General features: G+C 44.6%; 1 protein-coding gene across 1 annotated transcript in view; it reads right to left on the reverse strand.

The window, feature by feature from the left end:
- Positions 1-27,609, reverse strand: part of R3HDM2 (R3H domain containing 2) — a 65,811-nt gene that overhangs the window by 25,094 nt on the left and 13,108 nt on the right. Inside the window, exons 2-12 of the mRNA XM_054294207.1 lie at positions 22,319-22,517; positions 20,024-20,065; positions 17,645-17,731; positions 17,337-17,463; positions 16,147-16,225; positions 15,561-15,620; positions 14,957-15,097; positions 13,092-13,200; positions 10,150-10,245; positions 8,040-8,071; positions 2,862-3,094 (exon numbers count right to left, since the gene is read on the reverse strand). Of these exons, the coding sequence (XP_054150182.1) occupies positions 2,862-3,094; positions 8,040-8,071; positions 10,150-10,245; positions 13,092-13,200; positions 14,957-15,097; positions 15,561-15,620; positions 16,147-16,225; positions 17,337-17,463; positions 17,645-17,731; positions 20,024-20,065; positions 22,319-22,486 (1,174 nt within the window). The 5' untranslated portion in view covers positions 22,487-22,517. The remainder of the gene's footprint in view (positions 1-2,861; positions 3,095-8,039; positions 8,072-10,149; positions 10,246-13,091; positions 13,201-14,956; positions 15,098-15,560; positions 15,621-16,146; positions 16,226-17,336; positions 17,464-17,644; positions 17,732-20,023; positions 20,066-22,318; positions 22,518-27,609) is intronic.

Consider the following 27,609-nt stretch of genomic DNA (forward strand, 5'->3'; position numbering starts at 1 on the left):
GGAGCCAGCAGAAAAGAGAAGGGCACCTATAGGATGTATCTGACTCCACTGATTCAGAATGCTGAACAATTGCTTTATTAAACTGTATTATATTGGACTAATATTATATAAAGGCTTCAGGGGCACCCAGCACCAAACCTGGAACAGAACCAGAGGCACAGAGAGGTGTCCTGGATGTGCCTCCCCAAACCCCAGGTGCCCTTTGGCAGGAAAAGAGCTCCAGTTCCCCAACCCAAAATCAGTCTCCCAGGTGCCCTTTGTCAGGTCAAGATCTCCAGTTCCCCAACCTCAGGTGCCCTCTGGCAGAGGAAGATCTCCATTCCCCATCCTAGGTACACTTTGTCAGGTCAAGATCTCCATCCCCACCCCATTTGCCCTCTGTCAGTTCAACATCTCAATTTCCCACCCCAGGTGCCCTCTGGCAGATGAACATCTCCGTTCCCCTTCCCAGCTGCCCTTTTTCAGTTCAAGATCTCTGCTTCCCCAACCTCAGGTGCCCTTTGGCAGATGAAGATCTCCATTTCCCACCCCAGGTGGGAATGATGAAGATGAAGATCTCATCTTTTCAGATGAAGATCTCCATTCCCCATCCTAGGTACACTTTGTCAGTCCAAGATCTCCATACCCACCCCAGGTGCCCTTTTTCAGTTCAAGATCTCCATCCCCAACCCAGGGGCCCATTGTCAGGTAAAGTGCTCCATTTCCCCAACCCAAATTCAGTCTGCCAGGTGTCCTCTGGCAGGTAAAGTGCTCCAGTTCTGAAACCCTAAACCTGTCAGTCCTGGTGACAGACTGGAGACCATGGAGACAGTCAGGTGTCCTTTGGCAGTTCAAGATCTCCATTTCCCACCCCAGGTGTCCTTTGGCAGGTAAAGCGCTCCAGTTCCAAAACCCCAAACCTGTCAGTCTTGGTGACAGACTGGAGACCATGGAGACAGTCAAGTGTCCTTTGGCAGGTCAAGATCTCCATTTCCCCCAGCCCCAAAATCAGTCTGCCAGGAGTCCTTTAGGAGAGAAAGAATTCCAGTTTTCCAACCCAAAATCAGTGTCCTAGGTGCCCTTTGGAAGGACAAGATCTCCATTCCCACTTCCAGGTGCCCTTTTTCATGTCAAGATCTCCATTCCCCATTCCAGGTACCCTTTGTCAGTTCAAGATCTCCATTTCCCACCCCAGCTGCCCTTTTGCAGTCCAACATCCCCATTTCCCACCCCAGGTACCCTTTTTCAGGTGAACATCTCCATTTCCCCACTCCAGGTGCCCTTTTTTATGTCAAGATCTCCATTTCCCCACCGCAGGTTCCCTCTGGTAGATGAAGATCTCCATGAAGATCTCCACCCCAGCTGCCCTTTTTCAGGTCAAGATCTCCATTCCCCATTCCAGGTACCCTTTGTCATTTCAAGATCTCCATTTCCCATTCCAGGTGGGAATGATGAAGATCTCATCTTTTCAGATGATCTCCATTCCCCACCCCAGGTGACCTTTTTCAGATGAAGATCTCCATTCCCCACCCCAGGTTCCCTTTTCCAGGTGAACATCTCCATTCCCCCACCCCAGGCGCCCTGTGGCAGATGAAGATCTCCATTCCCACCTCCAGCTGCCCTTTTTCAGGTGAAGATCTCCATTCCCCATGCTAGATACCCTTTTTCAGTTCAAGATCTCCATATCCCCAACCCCAGGTACCCTTTTCCAGGTGAAGATCTCCATCTCCACCCCAGGTGCCCTTTGTCAGTTCAAGATCTCCATTCCCCACCCCAGGTGCCCTCTGGCAGGTAGAGAACTCCAGTTCCCCAACCCTAAACCTGTCTGCCAGGTGTCTTTTGGCAGGGAAAGATCTCCATTTCCCCAACCCAAAATCAGTCTCCCAGGTGCCCTTTGTCAGGTGAACATCTCTATTTCCCACTCCAGGTGCCCTTTTTCAGTTCAACATCCCCATTCCCCACCCCAGGTGCCCTCTGGCAGGTGAAGCTCTCCATGAAGATCTCCACCCCAGGTGCCCTTCATCAGGTGAACATCTCAATTCCCCACCCCAGGTGCCCTTTGGCAGATGAAGATCTCCATGAAGATCTCCACCACAGCTGCCCTTTTTCAGGTCAAGATCTCCATTCCCCATTCCAGGTACCCTTTGTCAGTTCAAGATCTCCATTTCCCACCCCAGGTGGGAATGATGAAGATGAAGATCTCATCTTTTCAGGTGAACATCTCCATTCCCCACCCCAGGTCCCCTTGGTCAGGTCAAGATCTCCATTCCCCACCTCAGGTGCCCTCTGGCAGATGAAGATTTCCATGAAGATCTCCACCCCAGCTGCCCTTTTTCAGATGAAGATCTCCATTCCCCACCTCGGGTGACCTTTTTCAGGTCAAGATCTCCACTCCCCCCCCCAGCTGCCCTTTTTCAGGTGAAGACCTCCATTTCCCACCCCAGGTGCCCTTTTCCAGTCCAACATCTCCATTCCCCACCCCAGGTCCCCTTGGTCAGTTCAAGATCCCCATTCCCCACCCCAGGTCCCCTTGGTCAGTTCAAGATCCCCATTCCCCACCCCAGGTGCCCTCTGGCAGGTGAAGCTCTCCATGAAGCTCTCCATGAAGCTCTCCATGAAGCTCTCCATGAAGCTCTCCATGAAGATCCCCACCCCAGGTTCCCTTTCCCAGTCCAACATCCCCATTCCCCACACCAGGTGCCCTCTGGCAGGTGAAGCTCTCCATGAAGCTCTCCATGAAGCTCTCCATGAAGATCTCCACGAAGCTCTCCATGAAGCTCTCCATGAAGCTCTCCATGAAGATCCCCACCCCAGGTTCCCTTTCCCAGTCCAACGCCCCCATTCCCCACCCCAGCTCCCCTCTGCCCCAGCTCCCCCCGTACCTGCCCGCGAGCTCCGGCTGCCCGCGCTGCCCTTGCTGCTGCCCACGCTGTCCCCTCGGGTGAGGATGGAGATGCCACTGAAGCTGCTGGCCTTGGTGACCGGTGGCCTCAGGCTGCGCATGGAGCCGTCCGAGTCCGTGCTGCTCCAGGGCCGCGGCTCCAGGGATTTGATCTCGCTCTCGGTGCTGCTCTGGCGGCTGCCGGGGCTCCTGCCCAGCCCCTCCCGGCCGCCCCTGCACAGAGCAAAGGGTCAAAATGGGTTCCAGAGAGGGGAAAAATTTACACAATATTGGTGCAAAAATTTAGAGAATATTGGTGCAAAAATTTAGAAAAAAATTGGTGTAAAAATTTGACAATATTGCTGTAAAAATTTAGAAAAAAAATTGGTGTAAAAACGTGGTGTAAAAATTCAGAATTTTTTTTGGAAGGTTGCACTTCAGTTTATTTATTTAGTTTTCCATTAGTTTTTTTGGTGTTGGAAATGTTTAGGTTCAGGTTCAGGTTAGGTTGGGTGGGTTATAGGTGTGAGCTGTTGGTGTTTTTTGGGTGTTTAGTTGGGAGTCAAACTGGGCTCCAAGGAAGGGAAGGTGTGAGGCAAAAATGTTTCATTTATTTAGTTTTTTATTAGGTTTTTTTGGTGTTGAAAATGCTGTGATTTAGGTTTGGTTTGGTGGGTTTTAGGTGATTTTTGGGTGTTTATTTGGGAGCCAAACTGGGCTCCAGGGATTTGATCTCGCTCTCGGTGCTGCTCTGGCGGCTGCCGGGGCTCCTGCCCAGCCCCTCCTGGCCGCCCCTGCACAGAGCAAAGGGTCAAAATGGGTTCCAGAGAGGGGAAAAATTTACACAATATTGGTGCAAAAATTTGGGGAAAAAAAATATTTTTTGGGGTCGTAGTTTAGTTTATTTTGGTTTTTTATTCGGTTTTTTCGGTGTTGGAAATGCTGTGGTTTAGGTTTGGTTTGGTGGGTGATAGGTGTGAGCTGTTGGTGGTTTTTTGGGTGTTTAGTTGGGAGTCAAACTGGGCTCCAGGGAGTGGAAAAATATAGAAAATATTGGTGTAAAAATTTAGACAATATTGGTGTAGAAATTTAGAAAATACTGGTGTAAAAATTTAGACAATACTGGTGTAAAAATTTAAGAAAAAAAAATTTTCTTGGGTCACAGTTTAGTTTATTTCGGTTTTTTTATTCATTTTTCCGGTGTTGGAAATGCTGTGGTTTAGGTTTGGTTTCATGGGTTTTAGGTGTTTTTTGGGTGTTTATTTGGGAGTCAAACTGGGCTCCAGGGAAGGGAGAGGCACATTGCTGGTGCTGCCACCCAATGTGGTGTAAAAATGTTTATTTATGTACTCTTTTATTTGGTTTTTTTGGTGTTGGAAATGCTGTGGTTTAGGTTTGGTTTGGTGGGTTATAGGTGTGAGCTGTTGGTGGTTTTTTGGGTGCTTAGTTGGAAGTCAAACTGGGTACCAGAGTGTCAAAATTTAGAAAATATTGGTGTAAAAATGTGGTGTAAAAATTTAGATTCTTTTTTTTAATTGTAGTTCAGTTTATTTAATTTTTTATTCATTTTTTTGGTATTGGAAATGCTGTGGTTTAGGTTAGGTTTGGTGGGTTATAGGTGATTTTTGGCTGTTTAGTTGGGAATCAAACTGGGCTCCAGGGAGTGGAAAAATATAGAAAATATTGGTGTAAAAATTTAGACAATATTGGTGTAGAAATTTAAGAAAAAAAAATTTTTTTTGGGGTCGTAGTTTAGTTTATTTTGGTTTTTTATTCGGTTTTTTCAGTGTTGGAAATGCTGTGGTTTAGGTTAGGTTTGGTGGGTTATAGGTGTGAGCTGTTGGTGGTTTTTTGGGGTTTTTATTTAGGTTTTTATTAGTTTTTTCAGTGTAGGAAATGTGGTTTAGGTTTGGCTTGGTGGGTTATACATGTGAGTTGTTGGTGGTTTTTTGGGTGTTTAGTTGGGAGTCAACTGGGCTCCAGGGAGTGTCAAAATTTAGACAATATTGGTGTAAAAATGTGGTGTAAAAATTGAGATTATTTTGGGGTTTTAGTTTAGTTTATTTAGTTTATTTATTTAGTTTTTATTCTTTTTTTTTTGGTGTTGGAAATGCTGTGGTTTAGGTTTGGTTTGGTGGGTTATAGGTGTGAGTTACTGGTGGTTTTTTGGGTGTTTAGTTGGGAGTCAAACTGGGCTCCAGGGAAGGGAAGGTGTGAAGTAAAAATGTTTCAGTTATTTAAGTTTTATTAGGTATTCCTGGTGTTGGAAATGCTGTGGTTTAGGTTTGGTTTGGTTTGGTTTGTTATAGGTGTTGTTTTTGAGAGTTTAATTGGAGTCAAACTGGGCTCCAGGGAGTGTAAAAATTTAGAAAATATTGGTGTAAAAATGTGGTGTAAAAATTCAGATTTTTTTTTAAATTGTAGTTTAGTTAATTTCATTTTGTATTCATTTTTTCGGTGTTGGAAATGCTGTGGTTTAGGTTTGGTTTCATGGGTTTTAGGTGTTTTTTGGGTGTTTATTTGGGAGTCAAACTGGGCTCCAGGGAAGGGAGAGGCACATTGCTGGTGCTGCCACCCAATGTGGTGTAAAAATGTTTATTTATGTACTCTTTTATTTGGTTTTTTTGGTGTTGGAAATGCTGTGGTTTAGGTTAGGTTGGGTGGGTTATAGGTGTGAGCTGTTGGTGTTTTTTGGGTGTTTAGGTGGGAGTCAAACTGGGCTCCAAGGAAGGGAAGGTGTGAGGCAAAAATGTTTCATTTATTTAGTTTTTTATTAGGTTTTTTTGGTGATGGAAATGCTGTGATTTAGGTTTGGTTTGGTGGGTTTTAGGTGATTTTTGGGTGTTTATTTGGGAGCCAAACTGGGCTCCAGGGATTTGATCTCGCTCTCGGTGCTGCTCTGGCGGCTGCCGGGGCTCCTGCCCAGCCCCTCCCGGCCGCCCCTGCACAGAGCAAAGGGTCAAAATGGGCTCCAGAGAGGGGAAAAATTTACACAATATTGGTGCAAAAATTTGGGAAAAAAAAATTATTTTTTGGGGTCGTAGTTTAGTTTATTTTGGTTTTTTATTCGGTTTTTTTGGTGTTGGAAATGCCGTGGTTCAGGTTTGGTTGGGTGGGTTTTAGGTGTTTTTTTGGGTGTTTATTTGGGAGCCAAACTGGGCTCCAGGGATTTGATCTCACTCTTGGTGCTGCTCTGGGATTCTGTGATTGATCCTGTGATTCTGTGATCCTGTGATTGATTCTGTAATTCTGTGATTGATTCTGTAATTCTGTGATTGATTCTGTAATTCTGCGATCCTGTGATTCTGTAATTCTGTAATTCTGTGATTCTGTAATTCTGTGATCCTGTGATTCTGTAATTCTGTGATTGATTCTGTAATTCTGTGATCCTGTGATTCTGTAATTCTGTGATCCTTGATTCTGTAATTCTGTGATCCTTGATTCTGTAATTCTGTGATTGATTCTGTAATTCTATGATTCTGTAATTCTGTGATCCTGTGATTCTGTAATTCTGTGATTGATTCTGTAATTCTGTGATTTTGTGATCCTGTGATTTTGTGATTGATTCTCTGATCCTGTGATTCTGTGATCCTGTGATTGATTCTGTGACTCTGTGACACGCTCTGACTCGAGGAGAGCGCTGCATTTTGACCTGAGGCCATGGAAAATGCTCCCAAAATTGATCAATTTTGGCATCACTGCAGGGATTTTGGAATCACTGATATTATGACTGTGTGTAAAATCACTTTTCTGCCCAAACCCAGCAGGCAGAAAGGCAGGGATGGGGCTGGAGGGAGAAGTGGGGGCTGAGATCGGGCTGGCCCAAAGAGCCGATGTTGGAGCTCTGGATGCTGAAGGGTTTCAGACTTTTCTGACACAAGTGTTTAAAAAAAGAATGGACGTGGCACTGGGGGCTGCAGTCTGGGTGAGGTGTTTGGGCACAGGCTGGACTTGATGATCTTGGAGGTCTCTTCCAACCTCATGATTCTGTGATTCTGGGATTGATTGTGTGATTGATTCTGTGATTCTGTGATTGACTCTGTGATTGATCCTGTAATTCTGTAATTCTGTGATTCTGTGTTTGATTCTGTGATTGATCCTGTGATTTTGTGATTGATTCTGTGATCCTGTAATTCTGTGATCCTGTGATTGATTCTGTGATCCTGTGATTTATTCTGTGATTCTGTGATTGATTCTGTGATTTTGTGATTGATTTTGTGATTGATCCTGTGATCCTGTGATTCTGTGATTGATTCTGTGATTCTCTGATTGATTTTGGGATTGATTCTGTGATCCTGTGATTCTGTGATTGATCCTGTGATTCTGTGATTGACTCTATGATTGATCCTGTAATTCTGTAATTCTGTGATTCTGTGTTTGAATCTGTGATTCTGTGATTGATTCTGTGATTGATTCTGTGATTGATTCTGTGATTTTGTGATTGATTCTGTGATCCTGTAATTCTGTGATCCTGTGATTGATTCTGTGATCCTGTGATTTATTCTGTGATTCTGTGATTGATTTTGTGATTTTGTGATTGATTTTGTGATTGATTCTGTGATTCTGTGATTTTGTGATTGATTTTGTGATTTTGTGATTGATTCTGTGATTGATTCTGTGATTTTGTGATTGATTTTGTGATTGATCCTATGATTCTGTGATTGATCCTGTGATTGATTCTGTGATTCTGTGAATCTGTGATTGATTCTGTGATTTTGTGATTGATCCTGTGATCCTGTGATTGATCCTGTGATTCTGTAATTCTGCAAATCTGTGATTCTGTAATCACTGATATCATGGCTGTGATTAGAAGTGTGTAAAATCCCTTTCCTGCCAAAACCCAGCAGGCAGAAAGGCAGGGATGGGGATTTCCTGTCTTTCTGGGGAAAAAGAGGATTGAAAACTCCTGGAATTCCTCCCTGCCATTCCCACCTTCCTTTTTCATTTGAATCAGCCAAAAAAAAAGGAATAAAAATCGAAAGAAAACTCCACTGGGGGATTCACCATGGCATGGCACAAACAAATCACAGGGAAATCCCTGCAAATCTGCCTCTGGCTGTGAGAGCTACAAGAAAACCATTCTGTGGGGAGCGTGGTGAGGGAAAAAGCAACACTTTAAATCATGAAAGGGCATTTAAACCATGCCAGGGCATTTAAACCATGCCAGGGCAGCACTCACCTGCTGTCTGTGAGGAATCCATTCTGGCCAGACTGGGAGCAGGAACGTGCAGATGGGGAGGAAAGAAAAAAAGAGACTTAGAAAAAAACCCCTGAAAAAATAAATTAATGCATTCCAGAGGGTGGGGATGGCACACGGAGGGGGCTGAGGGTGGTGCTGAGCCCCCTGCACAGCAGATCCCTGGGGAGCTCCATCCAGGTCCTCTCCTGATCCCTGAGATCTCCCAGCTCCTCCTGGGAAGGACGAAATTCCTCCTGGGAATGGTCAAATTTCATCTGGGAGTGCCCAAATCCCTCCTGGGAATGCCCAACTCCTCCCTAGGAAGGACTAAATCCCTTCTGGGAATGCCAAATTCCTCCTGGGAATGCCCAAATCCTCCTTGGAAGTATTAAATCCTTCTTGGGAATGCCCAAATTCCTCCTGGGAATGCCCAAATCCCTCCTGGGAATATCAAATTCCACCTAGTAAGGTCCAAATTCCTCCTGGGAAAGCCCAAATTTCTTCTGTGAATACCAAATTTCTCCTTGGAAATGCCCAAACTCCTCCTGGGAATGCCCAAACTCCTCCTGGGAATATCAAATTCTACCAAGGAAGGCCCAAATTCCTACTTGAAATGCCCAAATTCTTCCTAGGAATGCCCAGATTCCTTCAGAGAGAATGCCCAATTCCTCCTGGGAATGCCCAAATTCCACCTAATAAGGCCTAAACTCCTTCTGGGAATACCCAAATCCTCCTTGGAAGTATTAAATTCCTCCTGGAAATGCCCAATTCCACAAAGGAAGGCCCAAATTCCTTCTGGGAATGCCCAAATCTCTCCTGGGAATGCCAAATTCCACCTAGTAAGGCCTAAATTCCTTCTAGGAGTGCCCAAATTCCTCCTGGAAATGCCCAAATTCCTCCTGGGAAGGCCCAAATCCTCCTTGGAACTATTAAATTCCTCCTGGGAATGCCCAACTCATCCTGGGAATGCTCAAATCCCTCCTGGGAAGGCCAAAATCCCTCCTGAAAATGCCCAAATTCCTCCTGGGAATATCAAATTCCACCAGGGAAGGCCCAAATCCCTCATGGGAATGCCCAAATTCCTCTTGGGAATGCCCAAATTTCTTCTGGGAATGCCCAAATTCTTCCTGGAAATGCCCAAGTTTCTTCTGGGAATATCAAATTCCACCAAGGAAGGCCCAAATTCCTACTTGGAATGCCCAAATTCCTCCTAGGAAGGCCTAAATTCCTTCTAGGAACGCCCAAATTTCTCCGGGGAAAGACTAAATTCCTCATGGGAATGCCCAGTTCCCTCCTGGGAATGTCAAATTCCACCAAGGAATGCCCAAATTCCTCCTGGAAATGCCCAGATTCCTCCCAAGAATGCCCAAGTTCTCCTGGGAATGCTCAAATCCCTCCCAAAAATGCCCAAATTCCTCCTGGGAATGCCCAAAGTCCACCCAGGAAAGCCTAAATTCCTCCTGGGAATATCAAATTCCACCCAGGAATACCCAAATTCCTACTTGGAATGCCCAAATTCCTCCTAGGAAGGCCTAAATTCCTTCTAGAAATGCCCAAATTCCTCCCGGGAATGCCCAAATTTCTTCTGGGCATATCAAATTCCACCGAGGAATGCCCAAATTCCTCCTGGAAATGCCCAAATTCCTACCAAGAATGCCCAAATTCCTCTTGGGAATGCCCAAATTCCTCTTGGGAATGCTCAAATCCCTCCCAAAAATGCCCAAATTCCTCCTGGGAATGCCCAAATTCCACCCAGGAAAGCCTAAATTCCTCCTGAGAATGCCCAATTTCCTCCTGGGAATATCAAATTCCACCAAGGAATGCCCAAATTCCCTGAAACGTTATGCACGGAGCAGACTGGAGGCTGCAGCTCCTCCAGCCCACAACCTCAGCCACCTTTGCTGGCAGCTGGAATCCACTGGGACACCCCCAAAACTCTGAAAAATCGCTAAAAACAAAATAAAAATGCAACAACATCTTGGAATATTCAAGGGGGGAACCTTGTGGCCCAAAGCTCCAGGAGGGTCCTGGACTAATAATAATAATAATAATAATAAAAATAATGAATTTGGCGAATAATTAATTAATTTGGTGAACGATCCAAGCTCACCTCTCGCGCAAAGATCCTCTCGCGGACGCGCTGATATTCCTCCTCCCGCTCCTCGATGGATTTGCTCCTTCTCCCGTCCTGCAAGGGGAGTCTGATCTGAAGGGACAAACACAGCTCAGGGGTCAGCAGGAGCAGCCAGCTGCTGGGAATTCTGGGTGGGAATTGTGGATTTTTGGTGGGTTCAGGGATTTTCTGCACCTTGGAGACACCTGAGTGTGGGGATGAAGCTCCCAGAGGTGTCAGGGTGGATATTCCTGGATATTCCCAAATAGAAACCAGCCTGCCTGAGCTCTGCATGAGGCAGAAATCAGGAATATCACCCTGGTTCCATGGGGAAAATATCAGGAATATCACCCTGGAAAATCAGGAATATCACCCTGGTTCCATGGGGAAAATATCAGGAATATCACCCTGGAAAATCAGGAATATCACCCTGGTTTCATGGGGAAAATCAGGAATATCACCCTGGTTCCATGGGGAAAATCAGGAATATCACCCTGGAAAATCAGGAATATCACCCTGGTTTCATGGGGAAAATACCAGGAATATTCAGAGGGAAAATCAGGAATATCACCCTGGCGTCACAGGGAAAATATCCAGAATATCACCCTTGTTCCATGGGGAAAATATCAGGAATATCACCCTGGAAAATCAGGAATATCACCCTGGTTCCATGGGGAAAATCAGGAATATTCGGAGGGAAAGTCAGGAATATCACCTTGGTTCCAGGGGGAAAATATCAGGAATATCACCCTGGAAAATCAGGAATATCACCCTGTTTTGATGGGGAAAATATCAGGAATATCACCCTGGAAAATCAGGAATATCACCCTGGTTTCATGGGGAAAATATCAGGAATATTACCCTGGAAAATCAGGAATATCACCCTGGTTTCATGGGAAAAATCAGGAATATCACCCTGGAAAATCAGGAATATCACCCTGGTTCCATGGGGAAAATCAGGAATATCACCCTGGAAAATCAGGAATATCACCCTGGTTTCATGGGGAAAATATCAGGAATATTACCCTGGAAAATCAGGAATATCACCTTGGTTCCATGGGGAAAATCAGGAATATTCGGAGGGAAAGTCAGGAATATCACGTGGGTTTGAGGGGGAAAATATCAGGAATATTGAGAGGGAAAAATCGGGAATGTCACCCTGGTATCACAGGGAAAATATCAGGAATATTCAGAGGGAAAGTCAGGAATATCACCCTGGTTCCAGGGGGAAAATATCAGGAATATCACCCTGGAAAATCAGGAATATCACCCTGGTTCCATGGGGAAAATATCAGAAATATTCACTGGGAAAATCAGGAATATCACCCTGGTGTCACAGGGAAAATATCAGGAATATCACCTTGGAAAATCAGGAACATCACCCTGTTTTGATGGGGAAAATATCAGGAATATTACCCTGGTCCTAGAGGGAAAATCAGGAATATTCAGAGGGAAAATCAGGAATATCACCCTGGAAAATCAGGAATATCACCCTGGTTTCAGAAAATCAGGAATATTCAGAGGGAAAGTCAGGAATATCACCTGGGTTTGAGGGGGAAAATATCAGGAATATTGAGAGGGGAAAATCGGGAATGTCACCTTGGTTCCAGGGGGAAAATATCAGGAATATCACCCTGGAAAATCAGAAATATCCCCCTGGTTTCATGGGGAAAATCAGGAATATTCAGAGGGAAAATCAGGAATATCCCCTGGTTTCAGGGGGAACTGGAATTCCTTGTTTCTCAGGGAAACCAAGACCTGGATGAGCTTTAAGGTCTGTCCCCAATTCTTCCATGATTTTATCAAGGTGGGAGCTACAACACCCTGAGACCCCTGGGTGGGGGCATGGCTTGCTCCAAGAGTGGAAAGCACCAGGAATATTCCCAAAGAAACCTTGGGAAAAGGCTCCACTTCAAAACCTGGCCTGTCCTCTGGCTGATTTTGGGGAATGGAGAAGCACAGCCACAGCAATTCTTCATCCATTTTTAGAATATTTGGGAAAATCTTTCATGAAATTCAGATGTTGCTGCTTTGGGGTGGGATGGGAGCTTCTATGAAATGAAACCTGGGAGGATTTTGGAGTTTTGGTTGTTTTGTGAGTTTTGCTCCACTTTAAAACCTGGCCTGGCCCCCATCTGATTTTGGGGAATGGAGAAGCACAGCCACAGCAATTCTTCATCCATTTTTAGAATATTTGGAAAAATCTTTCATGAAATTCAGATGTTGCTGCTTTGGGCTGGGGTGGGAGCTTCTATGAAATGAATTCCAGAAGAATTTTGGAGTTTCTGTTGTTTTTTGAGTTTTGCTCCACTTTAAAACCCGGCCTGGCCCTCAGCTGATTTTGTGGAATGGGGAAGCACAGCCACAGCAATTCTTCATCCATTTTTATAATATTTGGGAAAATCTTTCATGAAATTCAGATATTGCTGCTTTGGGGTGGGGTGGGAGCCTCTATGAAATGAATTCCAGGAGAATTTTGGAGTTTTGCTCCACTTTAAAACCTGGCCTGGCCCTCAGCTGATTTTGGGGAATGGGGAAGCACAGCCATAAATCCCACAGCAATTCTTCATCCATTTTTAGAATATTTGGGAAAATCTTCCATGAAATTCAGATGTTGCTGAACATCTGGGGTGGGAGCTTCTATGAAACGAAACCTGGGAGGATTTTGGAGTTTTGGTTGTTTTGTGAGTTTTGCTCCACTTTAAAACCTGGCTTAGCCCCCAGCTGATTTTGGGGAATGGGGAAGCACAGCCACAGCAATTTCTTCATCCATTTTTAGAATATTTGGGAAAATCTTTCATGAAATTCAGATGTTGCTGCTTGGCTGGGGTGGGAGCCTCTATGAAATGAAACCCAGGAGAATTTTGGGAGTTTTTGCTGTTTTGTGAGCAGCCAGAGGTGATTTTGCCAAGGCTGCAGTGCCCCCCTGCCCTCCTCACCTGGTTGTCATCCCGATCCATGCTGGTGTCGTCCCTTTTCAGGATGAACCTCTGAGGGAATTCCGCGTTCTTCTCATCCTTGATGTGCTCAGAGAATCTCTGCTCAGGGCTGCAAGGAAACCAGCGCTTGTTAGGAGGGGAAAAACAGCCCCAGGATGATTTTTGGGTGGAATTTCAGCTCCTGTTCCTACTCCAGGAGCTGTGGCAGAGATGGAAGGAAAAGATTCTTCTTCCCTATTGCCTTCATTCCGTGATTTTGGCTCTTCTAGAGAGGGATTTTCACCTCTCATGAAGCAAAAAATAATGGAAATGTGGTGTGGAAATCATCCTGCTACAGAGCTGGGTTGTGGGGAAGGGAGGGGAAAAAGGGGAAGGGAAAAAGGGGAAGAGGAAGGGGAAGAAGAAAGAGAAGAAGAGGGGAAGAGAAGGGAAAAGGGAAAGGGAAAGGGGAAAGGGAAAAAGGGAAAAGGGAAAGGGAAAGGACAAAGGGGAAAGGGAAAAAGGGAAAAGGGGAAGGGAAAGAAGGGAAAAGGGGAAAGGGAAAAAGGAAGAAGAAGGGAAAGAGAAGGGGAAAGGGGAAAGGAAAAGGGAAAGGGAAAGGACAAAGGGAAAAGGGGAAAAGGGGAAGAAAGGGAAAAAAAAGGAAGAAGAAGGGGAAGAGAAGGGGAAAGGGGAAGGGAAAAGGGAAAGAGGAAGGGGAAGAAGAAGGGAAAGGGAAAAATGGAAAGAGGAAGTAGAAAGAGAAGAAAAAGGGGAAAGGGGAAGGGAAAGAGAAAGAGAAAGGGAAAAGGGAAGAGAAAAAAGAAAAGGGGAAGGAAAAGGATAAAGGGGAAGGGGAAGAAGAAGGGGAATAGAAGGGAAAAAGAGAAAGGAAAGGGGGAAGGGGAAGAATGGAAAGGGAAAAGGGAAAGGAAAAGGGGAAGGGAAAGGGAAAGGGAAGGGAAAATGGAAGAAGAAGGGGGAGAGAAGGGGAAAGGGGAAGGGGAAAGGGAAAGGGGGAAGGAAAAAGGGAAAGGGAAAAAAGGAAAGGGAAAGGGGAAGGAAAAGGAGAAAGGGAAAAGGAGAAGAAGGGAAAGGGAAGGGAAAATGGAAGAAGAAGGGGGAGAGAAGAGAAAAGGGGAAAGGGAAAGGGAAAGGGAAAAAAGGGAAAGGAAAAGGGGAATGGGAAGAAGAAGGGGGAAAAGAAGGGGAAGAGAAGGGGAAAGGGGAAGGGAAAGAGAAAAGAAAAAGGGAAGAAAAGGGGAAGAGAAGGGGAAGGGGAAGGAAAAAGGGAAAGAGGGAAAAAGGGAAAAAGGGAAAAAGGGAAAAAGGGAAAAAGGGAAAGGAAAAGGGGAAGGGGAAGGAAAAAGGGAACGGAAAAAAGGGGAAGGGGAAGAAGGGAAAGGGAAAGGGAAAAGAAAAAGGGAACAGGAAAAAGAAAGAAGGGGAAAAGAAGGGAAAAGGGGAAGGGAAAAAGGGGAAGGAAAAGGGGAATGGGAAGAAGGGAAAGGAAAAAGGGAAAGGGAAAAAGGAAGAAGGAGGGGAAAAGGGGAAGGGGGGAAGGGGAAAAGGGGAAGGGGGGAAAGGGAAAGGGGAAGGGGGGAAAGGGAAAGGGGAATGGGAATGGGAAGAAGAAGGGGGGAAAGAAGGGGAAGGGAAAGAGAAAGGGAAAGAGAAAAGGGAAGGGAAAAGGGGAAAGGGAAAAAAGGAAAGGGGAAGGAAAAAGATAAAAGGGGAAGGGGAAACAGGAGAAAGAAAGGGAGAAAAGGAGAAAGGGAAAGGAAAAAAGGAATGGGAAATGGGAAGAAGAAGGGGAAGAAGAGGAGGAAGGGGAAAGGGAAAGGGAAGGGGAAAAAGAAGGGGGAAAAGAAGGGGAAGGGCCTTACATCCGTGTGTTGCTGGTCTTGTTGATGATCACGGCCTTCCCAGTCTGGTCCACGTTGTGATCCATCCCGAAGTACGCGGCCACGCGGTGCAGCAGCATGCGGTGGTACGAGGTCATCTGGGGGAACTTCTTGAACTGATTGCTGGGGACAGGGACAGGGACAGGGGACAGTCAGTTCCACCCCTGCCACGTCAGGGTGCACAGCAGAACATCCCCACCCTGCTCCCCCGAGAGCCCAAATTGCCAATTTTCAAATTCCCAAATTCCCAAATGTCCATTCCAAACTTCCTTTGCTGGGCACAAGGACAAGGACAGGGGACAAGGACAGGGGACAGGGACAGGGGACAGGGACAGGGGACAGTCAGTTCCACCCCTGCCACGTCAGGGTGCACAGCAGAACATCCCCACCCTGCTCCCCTGGCAGCCCAAATTGCCAATTTTCAAATTCCCAAATTCCCAAATCTCTGTTGGGAATGCACAGCAGAACATCCTCACCCTGCTCCCCTGGCAGCCCAAATTGCCAATTTTCAAATTCCCAAATTCCCAAATTCCCAAATCTCCGTTCCAAACTTCCTCTGCCGGGCACAACCCCGAGGGTCACTCACTTGTTGTCACTGATGAACTCCAGAATCTCCTGTTCCAACTTGAGCAGCATCATTCTGTCCCTGCCAGGATAAAAAAATAAAGATTAAAAAGTCACTTTAGGGACAGGGAACTGCCTCCCCTGCTGCCAGCCCTGTCCTGCAGGAGAAAAATCCACAGGAGGAAGTGATGTCTGATTTTACATAGAAATGGGCTAAAAAACTTCTTGTTTTTCAAATATATCAAATTAAACACCAGATTTTTCAAATATGTCAAATTAAACACCAGATTTTTCAAATATATTAAATTAAACACCAGATTTTTTCCCAGTTTAAGGTTGTTTTGCTAATAATTCTTGGCTTTGGAAAGCCTGAATCTCTGCTGGAAGCTCCAACTTTGCCACTCCCTTTCCTCAGTCCCACTGATTATTCCCTTCACAGGCTGGCACTTGAAAACCATTTATAGAAAAGGTTTTAAAAGCAATTAAAATTATTTCTTTGCATTCAAATAAATTATTTGTCCTTCCCTCTCCACATCACACACAATTCCACATTTGGAATTGAACAGGATATAAAATTACAGGGAGTTGTTTTATTGACCATGACCTACCTTGGGTTTTTTTTCAGTGTATTTACTAAAAATTCATGCAAATCTATTCCAGTGGAGTCTGTATATTCCTGGCTGGAATCTGCAAAAAAAATAACAGTGGCAGGAAAAAAAAATTAATAAATTTATTTTATTGGGAGAGCACAGAGGGAAGGAAAAAAAGGGGGGAAAAGGAAAAAGGGGGAAAAGGAAAAAAGGGGGAAAGGAAAAAAAGAGGGAAGGAAAAAAGGGAGGAAAAGGAAAAAGGGAAAAAGGAAAAAAGGGAGGGAAAGGGAAAACGGGGGAAAAGGGAAAAAGGGGAAAAGGAAAAAAGGGGGGAAAAGGGGGAAAAAGGGAGAAAAGAAAAAGGGGAAAAGGAAAAAAAAGGGGGAAGGAAAAAAAGGGGAAGAGGAAAAAAGGGGAAAAGGAAAAAAGAGAGGAAAGGAAAAAAGGGGAAAAAGGAAAAAATGGAAAAAGGAAAAAAGGAAGGAAAGGAAAAAAGCGGAAAGAAAAAAGGGAAAAAGGAAAAAAGGGGGGAAAGGAAAAAAGGGAGAAAGGAAAAAATGGGGGAAAAGGGAAAAAAGGGGGAAAAGGAAAAAGGGTAAAAGATGGGGAAAGGCAAAAAGGGGGAAAAGGAAAAAAGGGGGGAAGAGGAAAAAATGGGAAAAGGATAAAAAGGGAAAAAGGGGAAGGGGAAAAAAGGGGAAAGGAAAAAAAGAGGAAAGGAAAATGGGGGAAAAGGGGGTAAAGGAAAAAAGGCGGAAGAGGAAAAAAGGGGGGAAAAGGAAAAAAGGGGGAAAAATGGGGAAAGGAAAAAAGAAGAAAAGAGAAAAGGGGAAGGAAAGGAGAAAAGGGGAGAAAAGGAAAAAGGGGAAAAGGAAAAAGGGGGGAAGGAAAAAAGGGGAAAAGAAAAAAGGGAAGAGTGTGGGTGAACCTGGAGAAGAGAAGAATCCAGGAAAACCCTGGAGCCCTCTCCAGTGCCTCATTTTTTATACTAACAAACACTTTACCTATTAAATAAACAATTTTTTCCCACTTCCCTCCCCCCAAAAAAATATTTTCTCCACACCAATTTTAAAAAACCCGCTTAAATTTCCTTTGCTTAGGAAAAAAAAAAAAACAACTTTAAATTTTTTTCTCCCAAAATTACCAAAAACCCAAACAGCCCCAACCACCTGCCCAACTTCCAGAAGGTTCCCAGAGCAGCACCTGACCTCGAGAGAGCATCTTCCTTGGTGTTTTCTCTTTATTTTTCTCTTTTTCTTCTTTTTCCACCCCATCTTTCGTGGATTTTTCCTCTTCCTTGTCAGAGGGGCAGCTCACGTGCAGCTGGATGATGTCCTGGGGTGGAAAACAAAATGAGTTTCAGACATTCCCTGAGCAGAAAAGCAGCCCAGGAAGGTCTCAAAAAGCTCTTGGAGGAATTTTTTTGGCTCCCCGATGGCATGAGAGAGCAAAACCTGGATAATTTCTGATTTTTTGGGCTTCCAAATTCCCCAGATTTGTCTTATTTCGGGCGTACCTGAGACTCCAGCAGCCCATCCACAAAGGGGCCTGAGGATTCCTCACACACAGCCAAGCTCCTGACCAGCTTCAGCTTTGAGTTGGACTGAAAAAGGTAAAAAAAATAAATTTAAAAAAGGGGAATGGTTAAAACACCTCATACTTGAATTGCTGCAGCTGCATTCCCAAGGCACCTGTGCAGCCATTCCCAATTAAATCCCAATTAAATCCTAATTAAATCCCAATTAATCTGCCCAATAAGAGGAATATTCCCCTCAATATACAGATACAAAATTATTTAGAATCCCTGAATAAATCAGTTATTTTATTCCTTTTATTTACTGAAGCATAAAATTCCCAATTAATCTGCCCAATAAGAGGAATATTCCCCTCAATATACAGATATAAAATTATTGGGAATCCCTGAATAATCAGTCATTTAAATAAGAGGAATATTCCCCTCAATATACAGATACACAGTGACTTGGAATCCCTGAATAAATCAGTTATTTTAATAAAGGAATATTCCCCTCAATATACAGATATAGAATGATTTAGAATCCCTGAATAAATCAGTTATTTTATTCCTTCAGCCTTTAAAGCATAAAATTCCCAATTAATCTGCCCATAAGAGGAATATTCCCCCACAGATATAAGATTATTTGGAATCCCTGAATAATCAGTTATTTTAATAAGAAAAATATTCCCCTCAATATGCAGATACACAATGACTTGGAATCCCAGTTATTTTATCTCTTTTATTTATTGAAGCATAAAATTCCCAATTAATCTGCCCAATAAGAGGAATATTCCCCTCAATATACAAATATAAAATTATTTGGAATCCCTGAATAATCAGTTATTTTAATAAAGGAATTTTCCCCTCAATATACAGATACAAAATTATTCAGAATCCCTGAATAAACCAGTTATTTTATTCCTTTTATTTACTGAAGCATAAAATTCTCAATTAAGTGCCCAATAAGTGGAATATTCCCCTCAATATACAGATACACAATGACTTGGAATCCCTGAATAATCCGTTATTTTAATAAAGGAATATTCCCCTCAATATACAGATATAAAATGATTTAGAATCCCTGAATAAATCAGTTATTTTATTCCTTCAGCCTTTAAAGCATAAAATTCCCAATTAATCTGCCCATAAGAGGAATATTCCCCCACAGATATAAGATTATTTGGAATCCCTGAATAATCAGTTATTTTAATAAGAAAAATATTCCCCTCAATATGCAGATACACAATGACTTGGAATCCCAGTTATTTTATCTCTTTTATTTATTGAAGCATAAAATTCCCAATTAATCTGCCCAATAAGAGGAATATTCCCCTCAATATACAAATATAAAATTATTTGGAATCCCTGAATAATCAGTTATTTTAATAGGAGGAATATTCCCCTCAATATACAGATACACAGTGACTTGGAATCCCAGTTATTTTATTTCTTTTATTTATTGAAGCATAAAATTCCCAATTAAGCTGCCCAATAAGAGGAATATTCCCCTCAATATACAGATCCACAATGACTTGGAATCCCTGAATAAATCAGTTATTTTATTCCTTTTATTTATTAAAGCATAAAATTCCCAATTAAGTGCCAAATAAGAGGAATATTCCCCTCAATATACAGATATAAAATTATTGGGAATCCCTGAATAATCAGTTATTTTAATAGGAGGAATATTCCCCTCAATATACAGATATAAAATTATTGGGAATCCCTGAATAAATCAGTTATTTTATTAAAGGAATTTTCCCCTCAATATACAGATATAGAATGATTTAGAATCCCTGAATAATCAGTTATTTTATTCCTTCAGCCTTTAAAGCATAAAATTCCCAATTAATCTGCCCATAAGAGGAATATTCCCCTCAATACACAGATATAAAATTATTGGGAATCCCTGAATAATCAGTTATTTTAATAAAGGAATATTCCCCTCAATATACAGATACACAGTGACTTGGAATCCCTGAATAAATCAGTTATTTTAATAAAGGAATTTTCCCCTCAATATACAGATACAAAATTATTTAGAATCCCTGAATAAACCAGTTATTTTACTCCTTTTATTTATTAAAGCATAAAATTCCCAATTAATCTGCCCAATGAGAGGAATATTCCCCTCAATACATAGATATAAAATTATTGGGAATCCCTGAATAATCAGTTACTTTATTCCTTTTATTAATTGAAGCACAAAATTCCCAATTAAGTGCCCAATAAGAGGAATATTCCCCTCAATATACAGATATAGAATGATTTAGAATCCCTGAATAATCAGTTATTTTATTACTTTCATTAACTGAAGCACAAAATTCCCAATTAACCTGCCCAATAAGAGGAACGTTGGGGTGGCAGCAGAGCTCCTACCTTGGCTCTTTTCCTGGCGTGGCCGTGACTCGACGTTCGCTTCTGTGGAGAGAGAAAAAGGCAAAAACTCAGCCTGGGAATTCCCTGCCCTTCCTGGGGATTCCCTGCCCTTCCTGGGGATTCCCTGCCCTTCCTGAGGATTCCCTGCCCTTCCTGGGGATTCCCTGCCCTTCCTGGGAATTCCCTGCCCTTCCTGAGGATTCCCTGCCCTTCCTGGGGATTCCCTGCCCTTCCTGAGGATTCCCTGCCCTTCCTGGGGATTCCCTGCCCTTCCTGAGGATTCCCTGCCCTTCCTGAGGATTCCCTGCCCTTTCTGGGGATTCCCTGCCCTTCCCGGGGATTCCCTGCCCTTCCCGGGGATTCCCTGCCCTTCCTGGGGATTCCCTGCCCTTCCTGGTACACAAGAAGGGACCAGGACAGAGATGATGGGGCTGGAGCTGGCTCAGAAGTGTTTGAGGAGGTGTCCTGGCCTGCAGGACAAAGTGTATTTTATTTGTCAGAGGGCAGTTGCAGTTTTCTTCATCTCTTCCATAAATCCTCCCTCCAGGAGATATCTGTTAATTGGCCATTAATTATTAATTATCTTCTGTTACTGGGCCGTTAATTACTAATTATCTTCTGTCCATGGCCAGTGAATGTCAGTGCATGGCTGATAAAATTCCATCATCCCATTGGGAGATGTGAGCCCAGGGGGAGGAGCCAAACATTCCTACCTGGATACAATCTGGGATTTCAAACATTCCTACCTGGATACAATCTGGGATTTCAAACATTCCTACCTGGATAGAACCTGAGATTTCAAACATTCCTACCTGGATACAATCTGAGATTTCAGACATTCCTACCTGGATACAATCTGAGATTTCAAACATTCCTGCCTGGATACAATCTGAGATTTCAAACATTCCTACCTGGATAGAATCTGAGATTTCAGACATTCCTACCTGGATACAATCTGAGATTTCAAACATTCCTACCTGGATACAATCTGAGATTTCAAACATCCCTACCCAGATAGAATCTGAGATTTCAAACATTCCTGCCTGGCAGGGCAGTGGAATAATTGAATTATTATTTTGAAATATTATATTGAAATATAAGTATTATCTTTAAGTATAACATTGAAATTGAAATGTAATACTGAAATTGAAATATTGTATTGAAATATAATATTAAAATATAATATTGAAATAGAAACATTATATTGAAACTGAAATATAATACTGAAATTGAAATATTATATTGAAATATTATATTGAAATTGAAATATAATACTGAAATTGAAATATAATACTGAAATTGAAATATTTCAACCCCTCTGGCCAGGAGAGCCTGAGTGAGGAGGAAGGGATCAGCCTGCCCAGCCTGGGGTCACTGAGGGGCTCTGGATGCTTTGGGAAGGGAGGGGAAGCTGCAGGTGAGGCCCAGGTGAGGCCCAGGTGAGGGACAGGTGAGGGACAGGTGAGGGACAGGTGAGGCCCAGGTGAGGGACAGGTGAGGGACAGGTGAGGGACAGGTGAGGCCCAGGTGAGGGACAGGTGAGGGACAGGTGAGGCCCAGGTGAGGCCCAGGTGAGGGACAGGTGAGGGACAGGTGAGGCTCAGGTGAGGGACACGTGAGGCTCAGGTGAGGCCCAGGTGAGGGACAGGTGAGGGACAGGTGAGGCCCAGGTGAGGCCCAGGTGAGGGACAGGTGAGGGACAGGTGAGGGACAGGTGAGGCCCAGGTGAGGCCCAGGTGAGGGACAGGTGAGGGACAGGTGAGGCCCAGGTGAGGCCCAGGTGAGGGACAGGTGAGGGACAGGTGAGGGACAGCTGAGGGACAGGTGAGGGACAGGTGAGGCTCAGGTGAGGGACAGGTGAGGGACAGGTGAGGCCCAGGTGAGGCCCAGGTGAGGGACAGGTGAGGGACAGGTGAGGGACAGCTGAGGGACAGGTGAGGGACAGGTGAGGCTCAGGTGAGGGACAGGTGAGGGACAGGTGAGGCCCAGGTGAGGCCCAGGTGAAGGACAGGTGAGGGACAGGTGAGGCCCAGGTGAGGGACAGGTGAGGCTCAGGTGAGGGACAGGTGAGGCCCAGGTGAGGGACAGGTGAGGCTCAGGTGAGGGACAGGTGAGGCCCAGGTGAGGGACAGGTGAAGGACAGGTGAGGGACAGGTGAGGCCCAGGTGAGGCCCAGGTGAGGGACAGGTGAGGGACAGGTGAGGCCCAGGTGAGGGACAGGTGAGGCCCAGGTGAGGGACAGGTGAGGGACAGGTGAGGGACAGGTGAGGCCCAGCTCCCCCTGCCCACGCTCACCTGAGACTCCTGGCGCACGCCGACCTCGTCGCCCCCATCCTTCTCCACCTCCTCCTTGCTGGGTGACCTGGACACGAATTTGGTTTTGTTCACAGATTCCTCCACCACCTTCTTTTCCGATTCCTTCATAATTTCCAGGGACTCCTGTGCCGTGTTGCTGTTGGACATCTTCAGAGCCCTGCGACGCAGCGACGGGCACCTGCAGGGACAGGGGACAGCTCGGGGACAGCTCGGGGACAGCGCAGGGACAGCTCGGGGACAGCTCGGGGACAGCTCAGGGACAGCTCAGGGACAGCGCGGGGACAGCTCGGGGACAGCTCAGGGACAGCTCAGGGACAGTTCAGGGACAGCTCAGGGACAGCCTGGGGACAGCTCAGGGACAGCTCAGGGACAGCGCAGGGACAGCTCGGGGACAGCTCAGGGACAGTTCAGGACAGCTCAGGGACAGCTCAGGGACAGCTCAGGGACAGCGCAGGGACAGCTCGGGGACAGCTCGGGGACAGCGCAGGGACAGCTCAGGGACAGCTCGGGGACAGCGCAGGGACAGCGCAGGGACAGCTCGGGGACAGCGCAGGGACAGCTCAGGGACAGCTCAGGGACAGCTCGGGGACAGCTCAGGGACAGCTCAGGGACAGCGCAGGGACAGCTCGGGGACAGCTCGGGGACAGCTCAGGGACAGCTCAGGGACAGACCAGGACAGCTCGGGGACAGCTCGGGGACAGCTCAGGACAGCTCAGGGACAGACCAGGACAGCTCGGGGACAGCTCAGGGACAGCTCGGGGACAGCTCGGGGACAGCTCAGGGACAGCTCAGGGACAGTTCAGGACAGCTCAGGGACAGCTCAGGGACAGCTCAGGGACAGCGCAGGGACAGCTCGGGGACAGCTCGGGGACAGCTCAGGGACAGCTCAGGGACAGCGCAGGGACAGCACAGGGACAGCTCAGGGACAGCTCAGGGACAGCCGGGGGACAGCTCAGGACAGCTCAGGACAGCTCGGGGACAGCTCAGGGACAGCTCAGGGACAGCTCGGGGACAGCTCAGGGACAGTTCAGGACAGCTCAGGGACAGCCGGGGGACAGCTCAGGACAGCTCAGGACAGCTCGGGGACAGCTCAGGACAGCTCAGGGACAGACCAGGACAGCTCGGGGACAGCGCAGGGACAGCTCAGGGACAGCTCAGGGACAGCTCGGGGACAGCGCAGGGACAGACCAGGACAGCTCAGGGACAGCTCAGGGACAGTTCAGGACAGCTCAGGGACAGCTCAGGGACAGACCAGGACAGCTCAGGGACAGCCTGGGGACAGCTCAGGGACAGCTCAGGGACAGCTCGGGGACAGCTCGGGGGCTTTGCTCTGCACAAAAACCCTCCCAGAGCCAGGCTGGAACTTCCTTGGAGCCCACCCCGTGCACAGATCCCAAATCAAACCCTCAGAGTGCGACGGACAAAAAATCCCTGACGGTTTAAAATCAGAAATAGAATGGTTATGGTGGGATTGTTCCCAAAACCACAGCGCAATTCACAGGTGATTACAGAGCCCTTTTATCTCTACAAGTATGGAATACCCAAAATACAAAATATTTATTGATAATTTTGGTACATCCCATTTCCAATGTGGATATTGATCTATGGATTTTGATATCCATAGATATCAATTCAATACAAGTACTGAATACCCAAAATACAAATACATATTGATAATTTTGGTAAATCAAATTCCCAATATGGATATTGATCTGGTACCAATATCCAAAAACTCTCTAACAGTTTAGTTAGAAAGTGGATGTTTATTGTGAGATAATTCCCAAAAACACTCTGCAATTTACAGGTGATTACAAATCTATATCTATATCTTTTCTATATCTATTTAAGATATAATCTATATCTTTTATCTATACAAGTATTGAATACCCAAAATACAAAATCTATATTGATAACTTTGGTACGTCCCATTCCCAATATGGATATTGATCTATGGATTTTGATATCCATAGATATCAATTCAATACAAGTACTGAATACCCAAAATACAAATACATATTGATAACTTTGGTACATCCCACTCCCAATATGGATATTGATCGAGTGCCAATATCCAAAAATTCCCTAACAGTTTAAAATTAGAAAGTGGATGTTTATTGTGGGATAATTCTCAAAAACACACTGCAATTTACAGGTGATTACAGAGTCCTTTTATCTATACAAGTATTGAATACCCAAAATACAAAATATATATTGATAACTTTGGTACGTCCCATTCCCAATATGGATATTGATCTATGGATTTTGATATCCATAGATATCAATTCAATACAAGTACTGAATACCCGAAATACAAACACATATTCAAAATTTCGGTAAATCAAATTCCCAATATGGATATTGATCTAGAACCAATATCCAAAAACTCTCTAACAGTTTAGTTAGAAAGTGGATGTTTATTGTGGGATAACTCCCAAATAACTTTGGTACATCCCATTCCCCGCTTCCCATGGTAATTAGTCCAAAAACCATTAAGCATGCGTAGTTTGTTCCTTGAAATGGGGTCCCTTTCACGGGGAGGGGACCCAAAATGAGGAAGTAAATGAAGTCTTCCTCCTTCTGACTTTTCTACCTTTTCAGTGCAAATGTGACAAATGAACCTTTGGTAGAACTCCCATTCCTCATCTTCAATTGGTTTCAGAGCAGAGGAGCCCTACAATTGTCTTATGTTCCTAAAAACAATTGTCTTATCTTCCTAAAAACAATTGTCTGATCTTCCTAAAAGCCAGTTTTATCAGTTTCTATATTCTTCATTATAAACCCAGCTAACCAAACATGGTGCTGACAAGCAACCAATTATTAGTTAACTACTAACTTCATCAAGGCCTACCCATTTATTTTAATTAACTCCAATAAAGCTTATCTCTAACTAAGGGCAGCTGAGGGCAGCTCTAAACCACAAACATCACACAGGTGAAATAAATTCCACCAAGCACAGCTGTGCTCTGCCCCAGGGCCAAACCAGCACCAAAAATTCTGAATTTCCTCAAATCCCAGCCCAGTTCTTCTTGTGATCACTCAAATCATTTATAACCACTCAAATCTTTTGTGATCACTCAGATCTTTTGTGATCACTCAAATATTTTGTGATCACTCAAATCTTTTGTAATCACTCAAATCTTGAGTGAGAAAACAGCCTTGAGCTCCAAATAGGCCCAGTGAGATAAGACAACCCTGATATCTCCTCCTGGGCAGGACAAGTGGGACTCAAATTGCACATTAAGACAAAAATCCCTGATAAAGTTGCATTTAAAGTTCCCAACCCAAACCAGTGCAGGATTTCATGATTCTGAGCCTAAACAAGGATTAACCCAGCTCCATGTGGCCGTGGAGGGATGTGGCGCCAGCAAACACCTCTGGAAAAGACAAATTTCCAAAAAATAAAAGGGGAGATGTCCTGGTTTGGATTTTTTAGGAGCCTAAATCAGAGCAAGGCTCAAACAAAACCCCTCGCGGCAGAAAACATCTGTTGGAAAACTGATTTTTAATTCATTTGAATTAAAAATGTGGCTGAAACAGAGTCAGAACTCGCAGACATTTATCAACCCCTGCCTCTGATATTCCTGGAGAATTCCCCTTTAATTTGTGGAGCTGCTGAACACAAAATGTGCATTTGACATTTATGAAGTTGCAGGAATTGGTTCCAGGCAGAGAAAGCAGGAAAATGCAGTGAGCTGCCTCCATTCCATGGATTCTTACAGGGAATTTTAATAAATTTGTTAAAGACATGGAGGGGAGGAGGGAAAATGCCAGATCCAGAGGGAAAATGGGACAGGAGTGATACAGGGAGGGAAATATCCCAGAAAATTCATGGGGAAAAGGAAATATCCCAGAAAATTCATGGGGAAATGGAAATGTCCCAGAAAATTCATGGGGAAAAGGAAATATCCTAGAAAATTCATGGGGAAAAGGAAATATCCCAGAAAATTCATGGGGAAATGGAAATGTCCCAGAAAATTCATGGGGAAAAGGAAATATGCCAGAAAATCCATGGAAAAAGGTGCAGGGAGAGAAATATCCCAGAAAATTCATGGGGGAAAAAAAATATCCCAGAAAATTAATAGGGAAATGGAAATATCCCAGAAAATCCATGGGGAAAAGGTGCAGGGAGGGAAATATCCCAGAAAATTCATGGGGAAAAGGAAATATCCCAGAAAATTAATGGGGAAATGGAAATATCCCAGAAAATTTGTGGGATAAAGGTGCAGGGAGGGAAATATCTCACAAAATTCATGGGGAAATGGAAATATCCCAGAAAATTCATAGGGAAAAGATGCAGGGAGGGAAATATTCCAGAAAATTCATGGGGAAAAGGAAATATCCCAGAAAATCCATGGGGATAAGGAAATACCTCAGAAAATCCATGGGGAAAAGAAAATATCCCAGAAAATTCATGGGGAAAAGGAAATATCCCAGAAAATCCATGGAAAAAGGTGCAGGGAGAGAAATATCCCAGAAAATTCATGGGGAAAAGGAAATATCCCAGAAAATCCATGGGAAAAGGTGCAAGGAGGGAAAATATCCCAGAAAATTCATGGGGAAATGGAAATGTCCCAGAAAATTCACGGGGAAATGGAAATATCCCAGAAAATCCATGGGGAAAAGGTGCAGGGAGGGAAATATCTCACAAAATTCATGGGAAAAAATGAAATATCCCAGAAAATTAAAGAGATGAAGGTGCAGGGAGGGAAAATATCCCAGAAAATTCCCCTCATGAGGGAATCCCACGCCGCTCCAACAGGAATTAGGTCAGGAAGGGAAAAGGGAACACTCTGCCTGATTTGTGGGATGATTTTTGCAGGGGGTGAAGGTGGCAAACTCTGCCTCCTCCCACCCCAAAATATTCCAAACTGCTCCGGGCTCAGGGATTTAAATATTCCAAGAGGATCTGGAGCAGATTTTGGGGAAGGGAAGGGAAGGGAAGGGAAGGGAGGAGGCAGCACCGGATCTGCACACATGGCACTGAAATAAATTCGTACAGCTCATTCCCTTTTGCACCACCCACCCTCTAACAAGTTTTTCCCCCCGAGCCAAACACCTCAGCCAAATTTAAGAATGATAACAGGATTTTTTTTTTTTTTCCTGTCGCGCTGGCAACGTAACTTCAGCATCACGCTGATCAGATTTCCCAGAAAAGACAAACTCAGAGGCACAAAAATGACATTTATCAGCTGCCCCCTCCTGTTCCCAGCTCCCATCCCCAGCAGGCAGCCTCCAGGACATGCAGAAATCAGGGGAAATTTTTGTTTTCC

The sequence above is a fragment of the Melozone crissalis genome, unplaced genomic scaffold (genome assembly GCF_028551555.1).
Source record: "Melozone crissalis strain CALT ecotype California unplaced genomic scaffold, PUWL_Pcris_2 ptg000222l_1, whole genome shotgun sequence".
NCBI lineage: Eukaryota > Metazoa > Chordata > Aves > Passeriformes > Passerellidae > Melozone > Melozone crissalis.